Below are 19,891 nucleotides of genomic sequence, written 5' to 3' on the forward strand. Positions count from 1 at the left end.
GTTCTTTTGCTTTTCAATATAAATTTTTGAATAATTCTATAAAAATCTTTGCAGGAGTTTTGATAGGGATTGAGTTAAACCTGTATATCATTTTGGGGAGAATTGTCATCTTCACTATGTTGAGTCTGATCCTTGAGCATGATATATCTATTCACTGAGTTTTTCTTTCATCAGCATTTGGTAGTTTTCTGCATACATGTCTTGTACTTTTTATTAGATTTGCACCTAATTATTTCATTTTCTGAGCATTTGTAAAAGGTATTGTATTTTTAATTTTTTCCACATATTCATTGCTAATATATAGAAATAAAAATTTTTAAAGCATATTGACTGCATCCTGAGACCTTGCTGAACAGACTTATTAGTTCCAGGAGTTTTTTGGTAGATTTCTTGGGATTTCTACATAGACTGTCATCTCTTCTGATGCCCTGTGACATTTGGTTCATACACATTTAGTGTTGTTATAGCAAATTTCTTCCTTTCCAGTTGGCATGTCTTTTATTTCCTTTTTCTTCTTATTTCAATTATTAGAACTTACAGTACTATTTTGAATAGCAGTGGTGACAATGAACATCCTTGTCTTGGTCCTGTTCGTTGATGGTATTATTCTATATCCCTGCTGATTTACTGTCTAGTTGTTCTATCAGTTGTTTAGAGATGACTTTTGAAGTGTTCAGCTGTAATTTTGGATTTGTCTATTTGTCCCTTTAGGTCTATTGGCTTTGGTGTTTTGTTGCTTGAGCCATACACGTTTAGGATTGCTTTGTCTTCTTGGTGGATTTACCCTTTTTATACTATGTAATGTCACTCTCTGTCCCTGTTAACTTTCTTTTTTTTTTTTTTGGCTTTGCTTTGATGTTTACCTCAAATGATATTAACATAGTCACCCGTGTTTTCTTTTCATTAATATTTCCATGGCATATTTTTCCATCATTTTACTTTTAGTCTACCTATATCATTATTTTAGGAGTGAGTTTCTCTTGGAGACAGCAGAGAGTTGGATCTTTTTTTTTTTTTAAATCTACTCCACCAATCTCTTTTAATTGTTGTATTTAGATCATGTATACTTAATATGATTATTGATATGTTAGGGCTTGCCCTGGTGGCTCAGTGGTTAAGCTCTTGGCTGCTAACCAAAAGATGAGAAGTTCTAACCCACCAGCTGCTCCTTGGAATCGCTACGGAGCAGGCCTACTCCGTTCCATATGGTCATTGATGACAATGAGCTTTTTTTTTTTTTTTTAAGTATGCCGATATATATATATTCTGTTTCCTTTTCCCTGCATTCCTGTGGGTCACTTAAAACATTTTTTAGAATTCTATTTTGATTTTTCTATACTTGATTGCAATGGTTTCTTTCTTTTTATACTGTTTTTGAGTGTAGCCCTTTGTATACATTTTTTTCAGTGTCTCAAAATACTATGGAGAATAGAGAAATATTTTAGAAAGAAAATCTAGCAGTGGTAAAGAGCAAAAGAAAAGATAGAGTTGAAAATATCATAAGTTTATTTACATACAAATATTAATGTATTTTTTAATTCTCTTCCCTTCTTTCTTCTACTCTCCCCTCTCCTGATAAGTCTTTATTCTTCATTTCTGGAGTTCGTCTGATGAGGTACATAACTTTTCATTTCTCAAGCATTTCCCTGTTGAGATTCTAAACGTTATAAGAAAAGGTATAAATATTAGGGAAATTCTGTGATCTACTGAAGGAATATTTTTCCATTTTTCAATTATAAGTATTTTCACTTAATAGAATTTTATTTTTCATGATGAAGATCTTTTGACATTTTACAAATTTTAGAATGAAGAATCACAGTTCTCACAGTAAATACTGTATTGTCAAAAATAAATCGTTTCAGCCAGCCTAGAAGAAGATCTTGCGTATCACATATCTCATGCTGTACTATATAAATAAAGTGACAAGTTACCTGGTCTTAACTAACAGGTTTAGAAATAGCCTCTAAAAGCTGTGAGTGGCAAATATAAGACATTATCACTGAGTATAAAATGTAAACTAAATCTTAGATGATTTAATTTTTATATATGATAAGTTTCTGGATTCATTCTCAAATAAGCCACCAAGACACCAGTAATTATACTTTACTTTTTTTCCCACTGGGAAATTCTACAATACATTTGAAATAGTTCAATTCATAAATGATACATCAGTAGGGTTTATAATATGGTAAATTCATCTTTTATAATATATATTATAATATAGGATATACTCGTCTTAAGAAGCAGTCTTACGTCAAGAACTGAAATGATTATTGTTTTTCTTCTTTCCTTTCTTCCTCCCTCCCTCCCTCCCTCTTCTTCTTCCTTCTTTTTTTTTTTTTTTTTTTACTGTTTATACTTTACCAGCACTGCACGGGGCACTGTACTGTTCAATGGTGAGTTCATCTGAAGCACAAAAAGGATGGATATGATGAAGAAGGAGTGAAGACATTCAGCAATAGGCACCTGAGCGTTAATTATCAATCGTGTAAATTAAGTAAGAAAGTAGTGCTCTGACATACAAAGCAGAGCTATGGAGCCAATAGAAATGACTTACTTCTTCTATACTAAGCCATTTAAGATTGGGGGAAGGGGACCAAGGGGGAAAATTGGGCCTAGGTATAGAATTGAGGGACAGGTTACACAGATGATGTGCATATATGTCTAGCTATAGGACTCCATGTAGCCTTGTTTCTCAGTTTCATTTTTATCTCATTGCAGTTGTACCTTCCTCTCTAAACTGTTCTTTGATGCTAGAAGAAAATCAGTTTTAACACTACCAACATGCTATACTGTACTGGCATATAAGATCATAAGTTTCTAGTTCAAAGTCATGAGTAAAAGGAAGAATTTCCTGATATACTACAAAGTTTTTCAAGTTTTATGAGATTATCCAAAACAAACAGTGGCTGCAACAATGGGCTCAGACATGGCAATGATTGTGCGGATGGTGCAGGACCAGGCAATGTTTCATTCTGTTATACATAGGGTGGCTATGAGTCAGAATTGACTTGATGGCATCTAACAACAATAACAATCCAAAAGCACTAAGTCAAAAGTAAATAACATTCTAGGTTTCATATCACGCATCAGTGCCAAGATGTCTTTTAGTTATTGTTACTCTTCATATCTTTTCGGAATCATTCAACCCATACCAAACAATTTTATAGGGGAATTTATATAGAACATTGCCTATTGCTTTATTATCAATTTGTAACAATGGTTTTAGGAACCATTTAGGAGATAGATGACAGCCTAATATATAAGAATATGATTATTTGGTGACCATAAACTAACATTTTCTAAGAATATGATTATTCGGTGACCATAAACTAACATTTTCTTCCAATGAAATGTTGTGGAGTTTTTTGAGAAGGTGGCCCTTTAACTCAGTTGGTCGTTTGTTCCCTTATAAAACTCAGCATGGGTGAATCTCACTCACCTGTCTCATAATAATCATAGGCCTTGATTTTAGCTGGTTTTAAATTCTTTACTTTGATATTTTGTTCTACTGAGAAGGAGAAACTCAGGTTTTGACTGGTTAGCTGAAGAGACAGGAAAATTGAATTAGAATAAAAGGTTAACTTAGTTCTAGTTACCATCCTCTCACATTAAAATATTACAAAGCCCTGCCATTTTGAGACTTACATAACACACTCACTGACAGGTAAAATAAAGACAAAAGAACTAAGGACAAAAGGGACAACTGTATGAACAGTCCAATGTGGTAAACTGAGCCTTGTTGACCAGTGCAGGCCTAATTTCCCTCTGTGGCCATTTTCTCCACCCTTAATTATACATATGAAAAGTCCTGTTTCTTATCTGGATTGAAATTTAGTCTCTAGTAGTTCTTCCTGATTTAGCACAGGTCACAGAGACTCTTACCTCTTCAAAGTAAATCAGGACATGGTTGGTGCTCACTTCAGTCCTTTGAATCTCAGGCCTTTCTTGGAGCTGTTGACCAAGAACATAAGCCAGAAATATGGGATGAGGAAATTTTAGGCTGAGAACAGTTTTCAAGTATTTATAATCTAAATGTGCTCAGAAGCATCCAAACTGCTAATACTAACTTCTTTAGGAATAATAGTAATATGATAAGGATGATGATGATATTTATTGAATGCTTACTATGTCCTAGTTGCAATTTTAATTGATTTTACATGTATTAAATCATATAATCTTCATAACAACACTAGGAGGTAGGAACTGTAATTATCTCCTTTTTCAGATGAGAAAATGAGTGCAAAGAGATTAATTCATCCATTGTTAAAATTTTTTTTTTTTTTTAATAAATGGCAAAGCTGATTTGTCTCATATAAGTCTGACTTCAGAGCCTGCTTAACCGCTAAGATTTCAAATTTGATTAACCACTAGAAATTTGAAATTTCACTAACATTCTTTTAAATACCACAAAGTAGACAATTTTTAGCTTTCCCAATATATATATAGTTGTTATATTTGATCACTGGGTGGAAAAAAGTGCTTTTTCATTTAACTGCTCAAAGGGACTTAGAGTGTAAATAAATCGTACCATTTGTGTTGGCCTTGGCTGGAACAATTATTTGTGTGGTAATGTGTGAGGGCCTGTCTAAAAAAGAGGTTCAAAAGACTGAATTCCAAAAAGAAAAAGGGATTTAGAATTATATTTTAAGGAGGAATCTGAACTAGGAAAAATAATTATTATATGTACTCGTCATTTGTCATGGGCTACAAATGTAATTCACATTTCATTTTTAAGCTCATTTTACATCACATTTCACTTTTAAGCTCAATTTACCTTTGTTTAAATAGGTTAGTAGTTGAACATTTAATTGTGTCACCCAGGGACTCCAAATAACCACGATAAACCAATAAAAACCAAACCTGTTGCCGTCAAGTCAATGCCGACTCATAGTGACCCTATAGGACAGAGTAGAACTGCCCAATAGATGGGTTTCCAAGGAGCGACTGGTGGATTTGAACTGCCAACCTTTTGGTTAGCAGCTGTAGCTCTTAACCACTATGCCACCAGGGTTTCCATAACTGTGATACCCACTATTAAAATGATGGAAACACACTATTTAAAGATACATGTTTGGGGAAGTAAATCTCTTGAAAACCACATCAATAAAATAAAATTGACAGCCATAAATGTGAGCATTAGTCATGACTTATCTGTAAGGGATTCAGAGTTTACCTTTTTCACTGATGGTTTCACAGGTATGAAGCCTGATAACATCTTCACATCAACAATAGCCATGTTGGAACTGGATCTTTCCCCAGTGTAACTAGGAAGTCAAGGCATAGGTATTAGGCACTCAAACAAAATCCACTGGAATTTGTTCAAGACAGCAATCTCCCCTTTTCCTTTACTTCTAGTGTTCCCTGTCCCTAACTACCACTCCGTTCTTATATATATGCTATTTGCTTCCATTATGGTTGTTTGGAAAAACCATTATTTTTTACTCATTCTCTGGATGTATGGCAACATCCTTTTCTCATTGTTAAGTTTTTTCAATAAGAGTGAAGAAAAGTTTCTTTTAATAAATACTTCAGGTGTTCCACATTCATTATGTGTGACTTTGGACAGTGGAGTTTCCCCACACAAAAAAATCAATTTCCCAGCTTTATACAAATGGCCTGGTAGTGATGAAGGATTTACCTAATGTTGACGTGAATCTGGAATTTCTTGTGAGCAGCTACTCCATCACAGTTCTTGGGGAGAGTATCAACCTTCAGGGTGAAGGGAGCTTTCTGTTCTTTCTTGGGCAGGATGTTATATCTCAGGGATGTCTAAAATGAATTGAAAAAGAAATCGTTTATCTTTGCATTCAAATAGTCTCACAGTCTCTTCCAGGTGATTCATACTTCCTCTTAGCACCCATTTCTCTTTCTATTTTGAAATTCACATTTCACTCTGAGACTTTCTCTTCCATTTTCAAAATTCCTCAAGCCCTGGCAGTCTCACCTGGAGGTACACACATCCTGTCCCTGTCACATTTGTGAGGTACTCCCCTGGAATCTCTGGAAGCTGGACCTCCTGCAGCAATAGGCGGTTGGCATCATCTACTTGGAATTCTTTAGAGAAGGCCCCTGAAGACTTGACTGTGACTGTAGTTGCTTTCTCACTTTTAGTAAAAGTTTCTGCTCCATATTTGGAGAGAGCTTGGAGAGCTACCACTGTATCCTGAAAAAAGATGGGTGCGGAAATCACAGAAGAGTAAGCTATCAATATTAAACTGGATGCAAACTATGTTAATACTATTCTCTCTCAGACATATTCAGTCAAAATCATAGCCCTTAAACTGAATTTCAGTTCAGTTCAGATCACGGTTATTAACCATGAACTATTCTAGGTACTTTGTGGGGTCGAAGCAAAAGTTTCCTCATTCAAACATCTTAGAATATGCATAGAGAGATTAGGCTCAAATATTTGACACAAGCAGAGGCTATTTTAATAATTTATACATTTATGCAACAATGTCTTTTGTAAAAATTCAGAGAAGGGAGAAGAAAATATGTCATAGAATAGTTAAGAGAGGACTGTGAAGAAGGTGAGAAATAAGATTATCTCTGAATGATGGGAAAGATTTATATGAACAGAAAAGAGGTATATGGGAGACCAGGGTGAGGGATGTTTTAAAAGAAGACATGAAAATGGCAGCGAGACAATTCCAGGAAAAAATGAAAGAATCAGCCTAACTAGATAAGAGTGTTCATGTTTACTGGAGAAAGGAAATATTTTGGTCAAAATATTAGCTAATTCTAGACCTTGGAGGCAAAAAGATGTATTCTATCAGGGAAGTTATCTTTATGAAAACACTGCTTTAGGAAAATTACTCTACCTGTACTATTGGGGGTCTACTAAGAAGAGAAGATATGAGAGTGTAAAGGGAACAAGGCAGTGATCCATATATGAAATTTATAAGACTGGGACTTGGCTGGTGAGGGAGGAATGGAGAAAGTGTGTATTAGAAACACCAACTACTCAACTATTCAGCTGCTAAAATATGTTGTCTCTGCCTATGTGCTAGTATATTTATTTTCCTCCTAGAGTCACTGCACAGACCTGGGTGGATGAGAAGCCTCCCTGGGGATTTTGTTGCTTGGTGATCCATTTCACAATGCGTGATGCCACAGACAGGTCTGCTGAAGATGGGGCAGGCTGGACAGTAAGATAGGTAAGGAGTATGTAGGACGTCATCTCCACTTCAATGGAAGGAGCCCGGGGTTGATAATAGACAGCATTAGCTTCTTGAAGCTTCCCAGGTCGTTTCCAGTGGATTGAATCCTCTTTGAAATGGAAAAGAGTAGCATCTTTAGCTTAGAGAATGGTATACAGACCAAAGTTTATTAGTGGTTACCAGGAGTGAGTGGGAGGGAAGAGTAAAGGAGGACTCAATGCTTTGGGGACATTGAGATTTGGTTAAAGGTGATGGTAAAATTTGGGAACAGAAAAAGGTAATGACTGAACAACATAATGAATGTAATGCCACAGAACTGTGTATGTGAAGATTTTTGAAATGTCAAATGTTTTGTTACATATAAAAAAAAAGTAACTCATGAATGATCATTATAATTGGAGTTCAATGGATTGACATAAATCAAATGAAAGCATTAAATAATCACCAATCAAGCAAATAGTTGCCAAGAAGGTAAATTAAGGTTCCAGTTAGTCACACAATGTCTTTGTGTCTGCTACATACCTGTGTGAAAAGTTGATCAGTATAGGGTCTATAATGTGTGAATTAATAAAATGGTCCATGTTACTTAAGAGAATTTAAGTACTAGATAAAAAATTATTCTTACTATCGTTATGATTAAGGTAGCATGATAGCTACTCAATAGGTCTTCTTTCCTTTTTTGATCACTGGTGATTGTTGAAGGTAAATTTTTCTATGGCAGCTCTTACCTTCTTTTACAGCCTCTCTGTCTAGTGATTTAAGCAGCTCATGTCTCATGGCCTGGTTTCCTGCTAGTGCAAAGGCATAGGCCAATAAAGCCTTTGTGTAGACAAAACTCCCTTGGGCCTCTGAGATGGATCTCCAGGCTGTTTCCAGACAGAATAGAGCATTTCGGACAACTAAGTGCTATGAGGAAGATGAAAGGAGATCCTAAGACAACAGAACCGGGCTAATGAACAGTCCCCAGGCAAATCTTAGATTAAAAGCCACAGTGTGCCTGTGTAATATCACAGTTCTGACCAGATAATAGTTTCCCCTGGAGTTTCTGAAAGAACCTAGTTCTTTAAGTTCCAGTGAAGTATACCTTGTCGTGGATTGACTTGTGTCCCCCTAAAGTATCTGTCAACTTGCTTAGGCCATAATTCCCAGTGTTGTGTGGTTGTCCTCCATTTTGTGATTGTAATCTTACGTTAAAGAGGATTAAGGTGGGACTGCAACACCCTTACTAAGGTCACATCCCTGATCCAATGTAAAGGGAGTCTCCCTGGGGTGTGGCCTACACCACCTTTTATGCCTGAGCACATTGTTGCAGATGGCTAAAACAATACCAAAATTAAACATCATGAAACCTGGAACCCATTTTCCTCAGAGATTCATAGTTTCATACTTTTTATTTCATTTGCCAGGAAGGTACAGGGAATGTGCTAGTACATACACTGACGGGCAGTGGCATCTCCAGTAGAGCGATGGTGATGTAGGCAGAGAGTGTCAGTTCATCATCTACTCCACCCTGTAAGGATCAGAGGTAGAGACACTCAGACACATCACTAATTTTTAACCAAAGTTCGTCAACTTTGCTTTTCCTCTTGGACAGCTTCTATTGTTGTTACTTGCTGTAGAGTTGGCTCCATCTCATGGAGACCTTCTGTACAACAGAATGAAGCATTCACTAGACAATTTCTTTTCTTGCGTTGTATTGTTGATTTTCTTCTTCACCCTAAAATTCTTGAATCTGTCTCAAATCACCTTCTCTCACTTGTAATGGTATATTGGTATTTTTTTCACACCACTTCACCCAATAAAAAACTATTAGTTTATTGCTAGGTTTTGGAGCTTTAGAGTGCACCATTTGCCCTCAAATATATGCTACCAGGATCTGAGGACCTACAGGAACATCATTCCCTCCTGTATATCCCTATCTTTAGCGACCAGAAAAATATTGCAGAAGGCATCACCTTAATAGCATTGTTTAGCAGTGATCCAGAGCGTTGGAAACAACCATTTTCCTTTTGTCTCTGTGAGAGCCACGTGAGGGCATTCATGATGTGTGAGGTCTCCACAAAGATGTACGACTGGGCTTGAGCAAAGGACTTGAGCACAAATGCAGTGAGCCTGTCCAGCAAAGAAGAGACAGAGGCATGAGGACTACCTCCCTTGTAAACTCACTTTGTACACTGCCTAGAGACATTGATCTTCACATTTCAGTAGGAGGGATATCAGTGAGGGGGATTAGAAGGGAAAAAGATACTTGAAAGCTGAATATTCTCTAGTCCAGCAAACATTTTAATCTCTGTGTTTTTATTTCAACTCTATTGGTTTCTGCAGAGTAGATGCTTTTTTACTTTTTTCCTATGAAACCCCTGTAAAAGTCTCCAAGCTTCCCTACCACCAACACTGCCATTTCCTGAATGTTTTTTCCCAAATATTACATCACTGTCTCTTCCTCCCCTTTCCCTCCTCTTCTCCCTTAATGCAGAGTATAGAAGCTTCTTCCTCTATTATTTCACATAAGAACACATTCTGCCTTCTATTTCCATTTTGGAGGTACCTATTTCACCCTATGAGCTATGCTATCAGGGCAGGTGAGCTTTCAGAGATGAAATGGTGAGATCATCCAGTTGGGATGATACACATGTGGGTTATTAAAGGCTAACTTTTTTCCATAATGGAACTCCAGGTATTCGAGAGTAGCCATATTTACAGAATGCTGAAATATCATGGGTCTACAGATAAAAAAAAAAAAAAAATGGAAATAATTATCTTACCATGTGTTTCCCTGAGTTCGACCATCATGATCCCCAAAGGTGCTGTATGAACCATCATTGTGCTTATAATTCAACTGTCTTTGATACCCTGTAGAGGAATTTTTCATACACTTATGAAGTAGCAGAAGCATTGGAGGATTAATCAGTCTTTTCTTCAATGCTTGTTGAGCGACCATAGGGCAACTACTGTTTTACTGAAATGTTTTCAAGCCTTGATGATACCATTGAATTTTATGGTTGTATGTTGTTGTTGTGTGCTGTTGAGTCAATTCTGACTCATAGTGACCTCATAGGACAGAGTATAACTGCCCTCATAGGGTTCCCTAGGCTGAAATCTTTGCGGCAGCAGATTGCCAGGTCTTTTCTCCCTTGGAGCAGCAGGTGGGTTCAAACCTCCAACCTTTCGGTTAGCAGCCAAGCACTCAACCATTGTGCTACCAGGACTCCTTTATGGCTGTATAGTGGGACATTTTATTGGGTACTACAGCAACTGTGACTAACAAATCTTAACCAAAGGGATGTTGCTTGAGTTTACTGATGAATATATTTAGGGAAATCAATTAAGAGTTTTCCATATGGGTTAATCTCTCACCACTGACGAGATGGCTGATGGCTTTGGACTTGATTTTCTCTGTTAGCTGTCGTGTCTCGCGCAGATAGTTCAGGACATAGATGTTAGGGACAAAAAGGACCATATTCTGTTCTCCACAACCATAGGGCATCTGGACAAGATTCTGAAGGTTTTGCATTGCAGAGCCCAGTATATCTCCTGGGGATTAAAAGATGTTAAAACAAACAAACAAACAAACAAACAGAGGAACTCAGAGATCATTTGTATTGGGATAGGAAAATAGATTATTTACCTGAGAGGCTAAACCTTTTATGGATGGAGAAGACCAGAAAGCACAGGAGGTAAAGAAACAAGAAAGAGAAAGGAAAGTGAAAGGCAGAAAAATAAAGTAGATTGTTCAAGGACGGAGAAAGTAGGGAAGAAACTGCAAGACAGAAAATACACCTTTTCTGATGGGTCACCTGTCTGGTAAAACTGAACTACCAATTATTTTCAAGTCTACTAGGTATCATCATCACCTAGTCAATCTCTTGAAGATGAGGGCACAGAGAGGTGACCCTGCTTATTTTTAAAGAGTCTGTCAAGTCATAATAGAGGCCCCGTACCCATTGCCATCAAGTTGATCCATAACAACCAGCCCCATAGGGTTTCCAAGGAGCACGCAGTAGATTTGAGCTGCCGACCTTTTGGCTAGCCGCCGTAGCTCTTAACCAGGGTTTCCATAATAGGGGTAGCATGACATTTATTGGATCTTGTTTCTGAGTAATAAACTGTGTTATCCTAGGCTAAGTGCTCTTTCTCTCATATTAATGACTAGTGTCAGGGACTTCTTTAACCATAGATGGTGAGACCCTATGCACTAGAATTATAGAGATGGACAGCAGCTTCCTTTGGAGCTAGGAGACTTACCCACAACTGTGTATGTCGCCCTAGTAGATCCTTCAACCACATCTGAAGGAACTTTTAGAGACAACTTTTCAGGAACTCCAGTATCTAATGAAAAAAAAAAATGTATACAAGGGAGTTAAGATGTAAATTTAGTGATCTCCAGTGCATAGTTGTTTATAAAGCTACATGACTAGATAAGATCACCAAGCGGTACTTAAGGAGAGAAGAGGTCTGCAGACTGAGCACTGTCCTCAAGATGATTCTAGATGGTACAGAGTTGAATTTTCTTAATACTAATTTTTTATATTATTATATTAGTGGACGTTGGTAAAATATTGGTTTTCTATATATGTTGGTGACCTGGAGTTTCTTTTCAAAATAATAGTAAGAGACAAAACAAAACAAAACAAAAAACCATTGCTGTCAAGTTGATTTTGACACATAGCAACCATATAGGACAGAGTAGAACTGCCCCATAGGGTTTCCAAAGAGCAGCGGTGGATTCAAACTGCTGACCCTTTGCTAGCAGCTGAGCTCTTGACCACTGTGCTACCAAGGCTCCAGAAAGTGGCTTAACATGAGAATTTTATCTATTTTTGACACCTACCTGATGCACAGAGCAGTGTGTTGAAAGTTTCCTCCTTTTCTATTCCTTCAGGCTTTGTAGCGGAAAAAGAAAAAAAGTAAGGTGATACTGAGGGTTCAGGAGGAAAAGCAATTACTTTGAAGTAGAGGAGAAAGTGATAGTAAAAAAAATTTCCTTGTAGATACATCCATATTCTTAGAATGAGATGTCACTGTCACATAAATATTTTTAGTTGCCGTGAGGTCAATTCCGACTCATGGTGACCCCATGTGTGCAGAGTAGAACTGTGCTCCCTAAGGTTTTCAAGACTGTGAACTTTTGGAAGCAGATTGCCAGAACTCTCTTCTGAGGTGTCTCTGGGTGGGTTTGAACCATGAACCTTTCAGCTAATAGTTGAACTCTTAGTTATTTGCATCACCCAGAGCTCCCACATAAATATGAGGTAATATTGTATTACAAAATAAGGCCCCCAAGACTCAGGGAAAGTATACTGATCACATACCTCAACTAACAAGGGCTTCACTATGGTATCCTTCTGTCCTGATATCTGGATTTTAGGTTTCTCTTTGTCGCACAATTCCTGAGACTGTAGGGCTTCTGCAGATGCTGTGAAATTCACCTTTCCTATGAGAAGGAAACGGTTAAATAGTGATTTTTTTAATATCAAATAGTTTCTCCTTTTAAAGTTTCCTCAATATGTCTAGTGGTTTTCGAACAATAAACTCATTCTTAAAGGAGGAGAAAAAGCATGAATCCGGGTCAGAGTGAAAAGCAAATCGTCAGAATGTACGAGGTGAAACATGTCAACAACTTTATCACTCACCCAGTGACTTTGGTGTCACAGTCCAGTGCATGGTTTTCCTTCCATTTTCACAGATGCAGTGGGATTCTGCATTCTTCTCTACTGGGATGGCCAGGAAGGCAGAAGAGTCTTCGAGCTGCATTCTGACCTGTCCCCCACACCCATGAGCATGTTTGAGAACACAGGCAGGTAATAGGGTCAATCCTAGGAAAAGAAGCTTAGGGAGGCAATGCATACTAGTCTAGAAGCCTGTTGCCACCGCCTCATTGACTCACGATGACCCCATGTGTGACAGATTAGAACTGCTCCACAGGGTTTTCTTAGCTGTGATCTTTACAGAGGCAGCTCACCAGGTCTTTCTTCTGTGGCTCTGCTGGGTAGGTTTGAAATGCCAGCCTTTAGGTTAGTAGCCGATTGCAAATGGCTTGTGCCACCCAGGGACCTATAAGGCTTTAAGAAATTATGCAAACAAGCTAAATCCTATCAACTACTTTGTAGTTTAGGTTTTTGCAATAAAGGAATTGAAAAGCTGACAATTAGAATACGGAATGTGCACAATTCAAGGCTTGCGTTAACGCAAGGAAGACACATTCCTTTAGTAGGTGTGAAAAAGTGAAATAATCCGGTGGAAATAATGTCTGAATTTAGGACTACGCAGATATTTAAAAATATAACCTTACCACCTTGAATCAGGTAGCTTTGCTCTTACTACCTATTTCATCCCAATATTAGGATACATTGTATTTGGTTATGATTTACCCTTGAGACTAGAGACATAGGTAATGAGTGGTGATCATATTCCTTCCTTCTACTTTCACTCGCTTTTAGAGAAGTGCCCTTACCCAAATGCAATGGGACAAATAGTTGAGCACAGTGGCTTTGAGTGTGAAGGCTTCTCCTCGCACCACAGAGTAGGGGAGGGTGAGTTCTAGGAAGAAAGGCTGGAAGACTTGAAGAGAGACGATGGGGGAGAGGCCAAGTCCTCTTGTTCCAGACAAGCAGAATGCACTGGCCTTCCATTCCGTGATGGTGTCCGGGACTTTCATGGTCACCTCACTTCCACCCGATGAACTAGTGAAGGGAAAAATAAGAGCGAATGAATCCCTTGTTTAGTGAGAACCATAGTTGACCCTAAGAGCATAATGATTAAGTAGTCTAGAATGGTAAAAGGAGCCCTGGTGGTGCAGTGGTTAAACACGTGACTGCTAACCGAAAGGTTGGTGGTTTGAACACACCAGCCACTCTCTGGGAGAAAGATCTGGCGATCTGCTCCCATAAAGATTACACCCTTGGAAACTCTGTGGGGCAGTTCTACTCTGTCCTACATGGTTACTATGAGTTGGAATCAACTCAACAGCAACAGGTTTGGTTTTTAAGTACAGTAAATGTTAAATTTGACTTTGACATAAGGTTTGGCACCCCTAGTGAGGTCTCTGAGGGTTTGGTTTCTTTTTTTGGGGGGGGTGGGGTGGGAAATGCAAGGCTTCCTGCTTTCTATTACTTTAGGTATCTCAGGAACCGAGGTCCAACAAATTTACATTATTTAGCTATGAAATAGATGAACTGTGAACCTAAATATTTACTAGAAAAGAATGGAGAAGAACTGAAAGGAACTGGAACCAAGGATAACACCAGAATATAGGGAAGTATGCAAATCCTCTCCTAAACCTAATTCGAGGCAATACACAACTTACTTGAGTGCCACCAAGTCCCAGATCCAGGTCTCCGGGAAATACTTCCGGACTATCTCATTTACTTGAACATTCTGTACATTTTCTCTCATTATCATTGGATAAGCAATTCTGGAAGGAGCAGGTGACCCAGGTACACCTAGACCTGCCCCCATTGCTATGAGGAAAAAGACACAGTGCTCAGCATGAGCCTCATTTTTATTGTTAATTTCTAATAATTGCCTATTTATCAGGTAATTTATCAGGTAGGCTAAGATCATTAGCTCAGGGAATGTTTATTGCTGGAACAATTTAACCTACCAACTTATTATTTTGCTTACTTATCTATTTGTCCAAATAGAGTCTAGAGGTAATTGTATGTTCTCTGGGGATAAAATTAAAGGCTGATCTCCCTAAACTGAAATAAAAAGGATTATTCATCTGGTGAAGGGGAGGATAAAGCGTAATTGAATATGCCAAATACTGTCTTTACACTGAGATGGGATCACATGTCCTCCAGGTCAGTGAGAATCAAACAAGAGGAACAGATAACAGCTGAAGCAAGAGGAATTCAGGAATGACTTTTTAAACCAGTGAATGAGATACAGAGACATGAACAATAAACAATAAGAGACAGTATAGCATGTGTTATAGGTTGTGGGGACTCAGGAAAGAAAAGAGAATGAATTTTAGTTTGACCAAAAAGGACTTTTACCTAGATCAAAAAACAAAACAACACAAAACCCATTGCTGTTGAGTCAATTCCAACTCATGGTACCCCATGTGTTACAGAATACGGTTTTTTGGCTGCAATCTTTAAGGAAGCAGATCACCAGGTCTTTCTTCCATGCTTAGTATAGTCATACTACCAACCTTTAGGTTAGTAGTCAAGTGCAAAGTATTCATTTGCACCACCCAGGGACCTACTTTTACCAAAGTGGAACTTAAGATGATCATTAAAGGATGGGAAGCAGAGGAGAATGGGGAGGGCATTCCAGGGAAAGGGATATGCAAAGGATACGAAAGACTCAGAGGTGGGAAAGGATGCTTCACAGGGGCAGTGAAAATCTTACCTCTCTGGAGTAGAATGTTTATAAGAGATGTGTGTTTTACATGGTACAGTAAGTAGTGGATGTAATTATATAAAAAACACAAAGAAGATTGTCATTGTTATTAGGTGCCATCTAGTTGGTTCCAACTCATAGTGACCCATGTATAACAGAACGAAACGCTATTGAGCCCGTTGTTGCAGCCACTGTGTCACTCCATCTCATTTAAGATCTTCCTCTTTTTCACTGACCCTCTACTTTACCAAGCACGATGTCCTTCTCCAGGAACTGATCCCTCCTAATAACATGTCCAAAGTATGTAAGACCAAGTCTTGCCATCCTTGCCTCTAAGGACCATTCCGGCTGTACTTCTTCCAAGACAGTCCATAGTATATTCAATGCTCCTCACCAACACCATGATTCAAAGGCATCAATTCTTCTTCAGTCTTCCTTATTCATTGCCCAGCTTTTGCATGCATACAAGGCAATTGAAAGCACCATGGCTTGGGTCAGGCACACCTCAGTCCTTAAAGTGGCATCTTTGCTTTTTAATACTTTAAAGATTTCTTTTGCAGCAGATTTGCCCAATGCAACGCATTGTTTGATTTCTTGACTGCTGCTTTGATGGGTGTCAATTGTGGATCCAAGTAAAATGAAATTCTTGACAACTTCAATCTTTTCTCTGTTTATCACGATGTTGCTTGTTGGTCTAGTTGTTAGGATTTTTTTTTTTTTTTTTTTAATGTGGAGGTGTAATCCATATTGAAGGCTGTGGCCTTTGATCTTCATCAGTAAGTGTTTCAAGTCCTCTTCACTTTCGCAAACAGGGTTGTGTCATCTGCATATCGCAAGTTGTTAACGGACCTTCCTCCAACTGATGCCTCGTTCTTCTTTATATAGTCCATCTTCTCAAATTATTTGCTCAGCATACAAATTGAATAGGTATGGGGAAAGAATACAACCCTGACTCACACCTTTCCTGATTTTAAACCACGCAGTATCCCCTTGTTCTGTTTGAATGACTGCTTCCTGGTCTAACTACAGGTTCCTCAAGTGCACACTTAAGTGTTCTGAAATTCCCATTCTTTACAATGTTATACATAATTTGTTATGATCCACACAGTTGAATGCCTTTGCATAGTCAATAACACACAGGTAACATCTTTCTGGCATTCTCTGCTTTCAGCCAGGATCCATCTGACATCAGCAATGATATCCTTTGCTCCATGTCCTCTTCTGAATCCAGTTTGAATTTCTGGCAGTTCCCTGTTGATGGGCTGCTGCAACTGCTTTTGAATGATCTTCAGCAAAATGTTTCTTTACCATACCCATTGCTGTCTAGTTGATTCCAAATCATAGCGACTCTATAGGACAGAGTAGAATGTCCCATAGCATTTCCAAGGAGTGTCTGGTGGATTCGAACTGCTGGCCTTTTTGTTAGCCACTGAAGCTCTTAACCACTATACCAGCAGGTTTCAAATTTTACTTTAGTGTCATATTAACGATATTGTTTGATAATTTCCACACTCTGTTGGATCAGCTTTCTTTGGAATAGGTGCAAATAAGGATCTCTTCCAGTCAGTTGGGCAGGTAGCTGTCTTCCAGATTTCTTGTCATAGACCAGTGAGCCCTTCCAGCACCGCATCCATTTACTGAAACATCTCAATTGGTATCCATCAATTCCCGAAGTCTTGTTTTTTGCCAGTGTCATCGGGGCAGCTTGGACCTCTTCCTTCAGTGTCATTGATTCTTGATCATATCCCGAAATGGTTGAAAGTCAACCAATTCTTTTTGGTACAGTGTCTCTGTATTCCTTCCATCTTCTTCTGATGCTTTCTGCGTCATTTAATATTTTTTCGTAGAATCCTTCAATATTGCAAATGGAGGCTTGAATTTTTCTTCAGTTCTTTCAAATTGAGAAAGGCCAAGTATGTTCTTCCCTTTTGTTTTTCTATCTCCAGGTCTTTGCACATTTCATTATAATATTTTACTTTGTTTTCTTGAGACAAAGTTTAGGGCAAATAAATTAGATCTGTTAAAGTAAGGGTAAGCTTGATTAAAAAAAAAAATAGAGTGATAGTCCAGAAATCAGAAGATATAGATCCCATATTTGTGCCTTAGGTGTAAAATAGAGTTAGATACGCTTTTTTAAAACCTTAACTACAATAGTTCTGTGAATTCTGGAGGCAATAAGTGTACATGAGAAATAAGTGACATGATAAAATCAATGTTAAAGGGCAATTAGTAATTCACAGTACGCAAGATTGAAGTGGAGAGTCAAGAAGGTATATTGAGAGGTTTTTCAGTAATTTGGTTATGAGATAATGAAGGACAGGATTAAGGTGGTGTAACTGAAAATGAAGAGGGAAGAATGGATGAAAAATTAATACAGAATATTATAGAATATTGGGGATAAAATCTTAACAATGGTATCCCGAGTTTTCAGGTCTTCTAGATCATTGTATTGACATTTCTTTCTCCTTAGATTTAGAAAGAAAATGCATACTTCCGAGTGACATGAAAATAAGGCAATAGTGGTTTTCAGATTTTTTTTTGACAAAATACATGCTTTCACATGGACTCATTGTTTAGATTTTTTTAAAGAATTTTATTCTCAAAACAACACCTTGGTGAATTTGGTGTTGCCATTTTTGACTTCAGACATGAAGAAATTGAGCCTCCAAAAGGTTAAGTGAGTCTGTGAATATTTAAAATTGCATAAGTCATAGCAGATACAGGTGTAATGGGAACTCTCCTCTCTGTTCTTATCACAGTGCTCTTTTTCCACTATACTAGGTTGTCTTTCTGTTTAAGAAAGTGTTTTCAACTAGAAGTTTACTCACTGTCTTCCCAGGCAAATGGTTTCAACTGTATTAAAATATGTGTTCATGCTTATTAAAAAAGAAAGAAAGGACTTTGTCCCACTACCCTAATTTTTACCGGGAAGCAGGACTAGTAGACATTCCATCAGGTAGATAGAAAATTATCTAGATCTGATAGCAGTAGAAAAGAATATTCGAAGTTAGAATCTTTTAAACTTTTCCCCTTTCCCGGTGTACTTGAAAGGCACAAAGAGATTAGCAGTATATCTGATTAGTTGAATCATTCAATTTTGTCCAGTACTTCGAAATTATTTTGATTTCCATAAGAGGATTGTGACAGAGACATTTAATATCTATGTTATCCTTCACATTTCTCAGCTTTCCTTGATCTGTGGTTAGGAATTATGTGAGAATTTCTGGCCAGTGGGATATGGGCAGAAATGATGTATGCTACTTCCATTCTTGACCCTAAAAGTCATGTGCAACCTTCCTCCTCCTCCCCCATAGCAGTGATCTTGAACTAACAATTGAAGATAGGGGAGTCACAAGATGGAAGCAGACTGGAAGCAGGCTGGATATCCCTGACTCTCTTCTGGAAAGCTGCAGGGCTCACAAGGAGGTTTGGTGTGAGCAAAAAATAAACTACTATATGCTAATTCACTGAGATGTGGGAGCTTGTTTGTTACTGCAGTATAATCTCTCTTGTTGTTGTTGTTAGGTGCCATTGAGTTGGTACCTACTCATAGTGACCCTAAGTACAACAGAATGAAACACTGCCCAGTCCTGCGCCATCCTCACAATCATTATGCTTCAGCCTATTGTTGCAGCCATTGTGTCAATCCATCTCATTGAGGGTCTTTCTCTTTTTCGTTTACCCTCTATTTTACCAAGCATGATGTCCTTCTTCAGGGGCTGATCCATCCTGATAACATGTTCAAAATATGTGAGATGTAGTCTCAGCATTCTTGCTTCTAAGGAGCATTCTGGTTCTACTTCTTCCAAGACAGATTTGTTTGTTCTTCTGGTCTGGCAGTCCATTGCATATTTGATATTCTTCACCAACACCACAATTCAAAGGCGTCAATTCTTCTTCAGTCTGCCTCACTTATTGTCCAGCTTTCGCATGCATATGAGGTAATTGAAAACACCATGGCTTGGGTCAGGCGTACTTTAGTCTTCAAGGTGACATCTTTGCTTTTTAATACTATAAAGAGGTCTTTTGAAGCAGATTTGCCAATGCAATGCATTGTTTGATTTCTTGACTGCTGCTTCCATGAACATTGGTTGTGGATCCAAGTAAAATGAAATCCTTGACAACTTCAGTCTTTTCTCATTTGTCATGATGTTGCTTATTGGTCCAGTTGTGAGGATTTTTATTTTCTTTATGTTGAGGTGCAATCCATACTGAAGGCTGTGGTCTTTGATCCTCCTATCCTGTTGCCCCATTCTTCTTCATATAGTCCAGCTTCTCGGATTACTTGCTCAGCATACAGACTGAATAGGTGTGGTGAAACGATACAACCCTGACATACACCTTTCCTGACTTTAAACCATGCATTATCCTCGTGTTCTGTT

At 38.1% G+C, this 19,891-nt stretch overlaps 1 protein-coding gene across 1 annotated transcript in view; it reads right to left on the reverse strand.

The window, feature by feature from the left end:
• Positions 1-1,634: 1,634 nt before the first annotated feature.
• The window catches only part of LOC126075148 (pregnancy zone protein-like), a 76,449-nt gene continuing 58,192 nt past the window's right edge, over positions 1,635-19,891 (reverse strand). Inside the window, exons 18-36 of the mRNA XM_049882400.1 lie at positions 14,470-14,623; positions 13,618-13,846; positions 12,797-12,923; positions 12,476-12,597; positions 11,995-12,046; positions 11,409-11,492; positions 10,521-10,697; positions 9,929-10,016; positions 9,119-9,275; positions 8,599-8,673; positions 7,892-8,069; positions 7,049-7,272; positions 5,948-6,166; positions 5,642-5,772; positions 5,177-5,267; positions 3,886-3,954; positions 3,443-3,545; positions 2,365-2,406; positions 1,635-1,657 (exon numbers count right to left, since the gene is read on the reverse strand). Coding sequence (XP_049738357.1) covers positions 1,635-1,657; positions 2,365-2,406; positions 3,443-3,545; positions 3,886-3,954; positions 5,177-5,267; positions 5,642-5,772; positions 5,948-6,166; positions 7,049-7,272; positions 7,892-8,069; positions 8,599-8,673; positions 9,119-9,275; positions 9,929-10,016; positions 10,521-10,697; positions 11,409-11,492; positions 11,995-12,046; positions 12,476-12,597; positions 12,797-12,923; positions 13,618-13,846; positions 14,470-14,623 — 2,345 coding nt within the window. The remainder of the gene's footprint in view (positions 1,658-2,364; positions 2,407-3,442; positions 3,546-3,885; positions 3,955-5,176; positions 5,268-5,641; positions 5,773-5,947; positions 6,167-7,048; positions 7,273-7,891; positions 8,070-8,598; positions 8,674-9,118; positions 9,276-9,928; positions 10,017-10,520; positions 10,698-11,408; positions 11,493-11,994; positions 12,047-12,475; positions 12,598-12,796; positions 12,924-13,617; positions 13,847-14,469; positions 14,624-19,891) is intronic.

This window comes from Elephas maximus, chromosome 4, assembly GCF_024166365.1.
Source record: "Elephas maximus indicus isolate mEleMax1 chromosome 4, mEleMax1 primary haplotype, whole genome shotgun sequence".
Taxonomy (NCBI): domain Eukaryota; kingdom Metazoa; phylum Chordata; class Mammalia; order Proboscidea; family Elephantidae; genus Elephas; species Elephas maximus.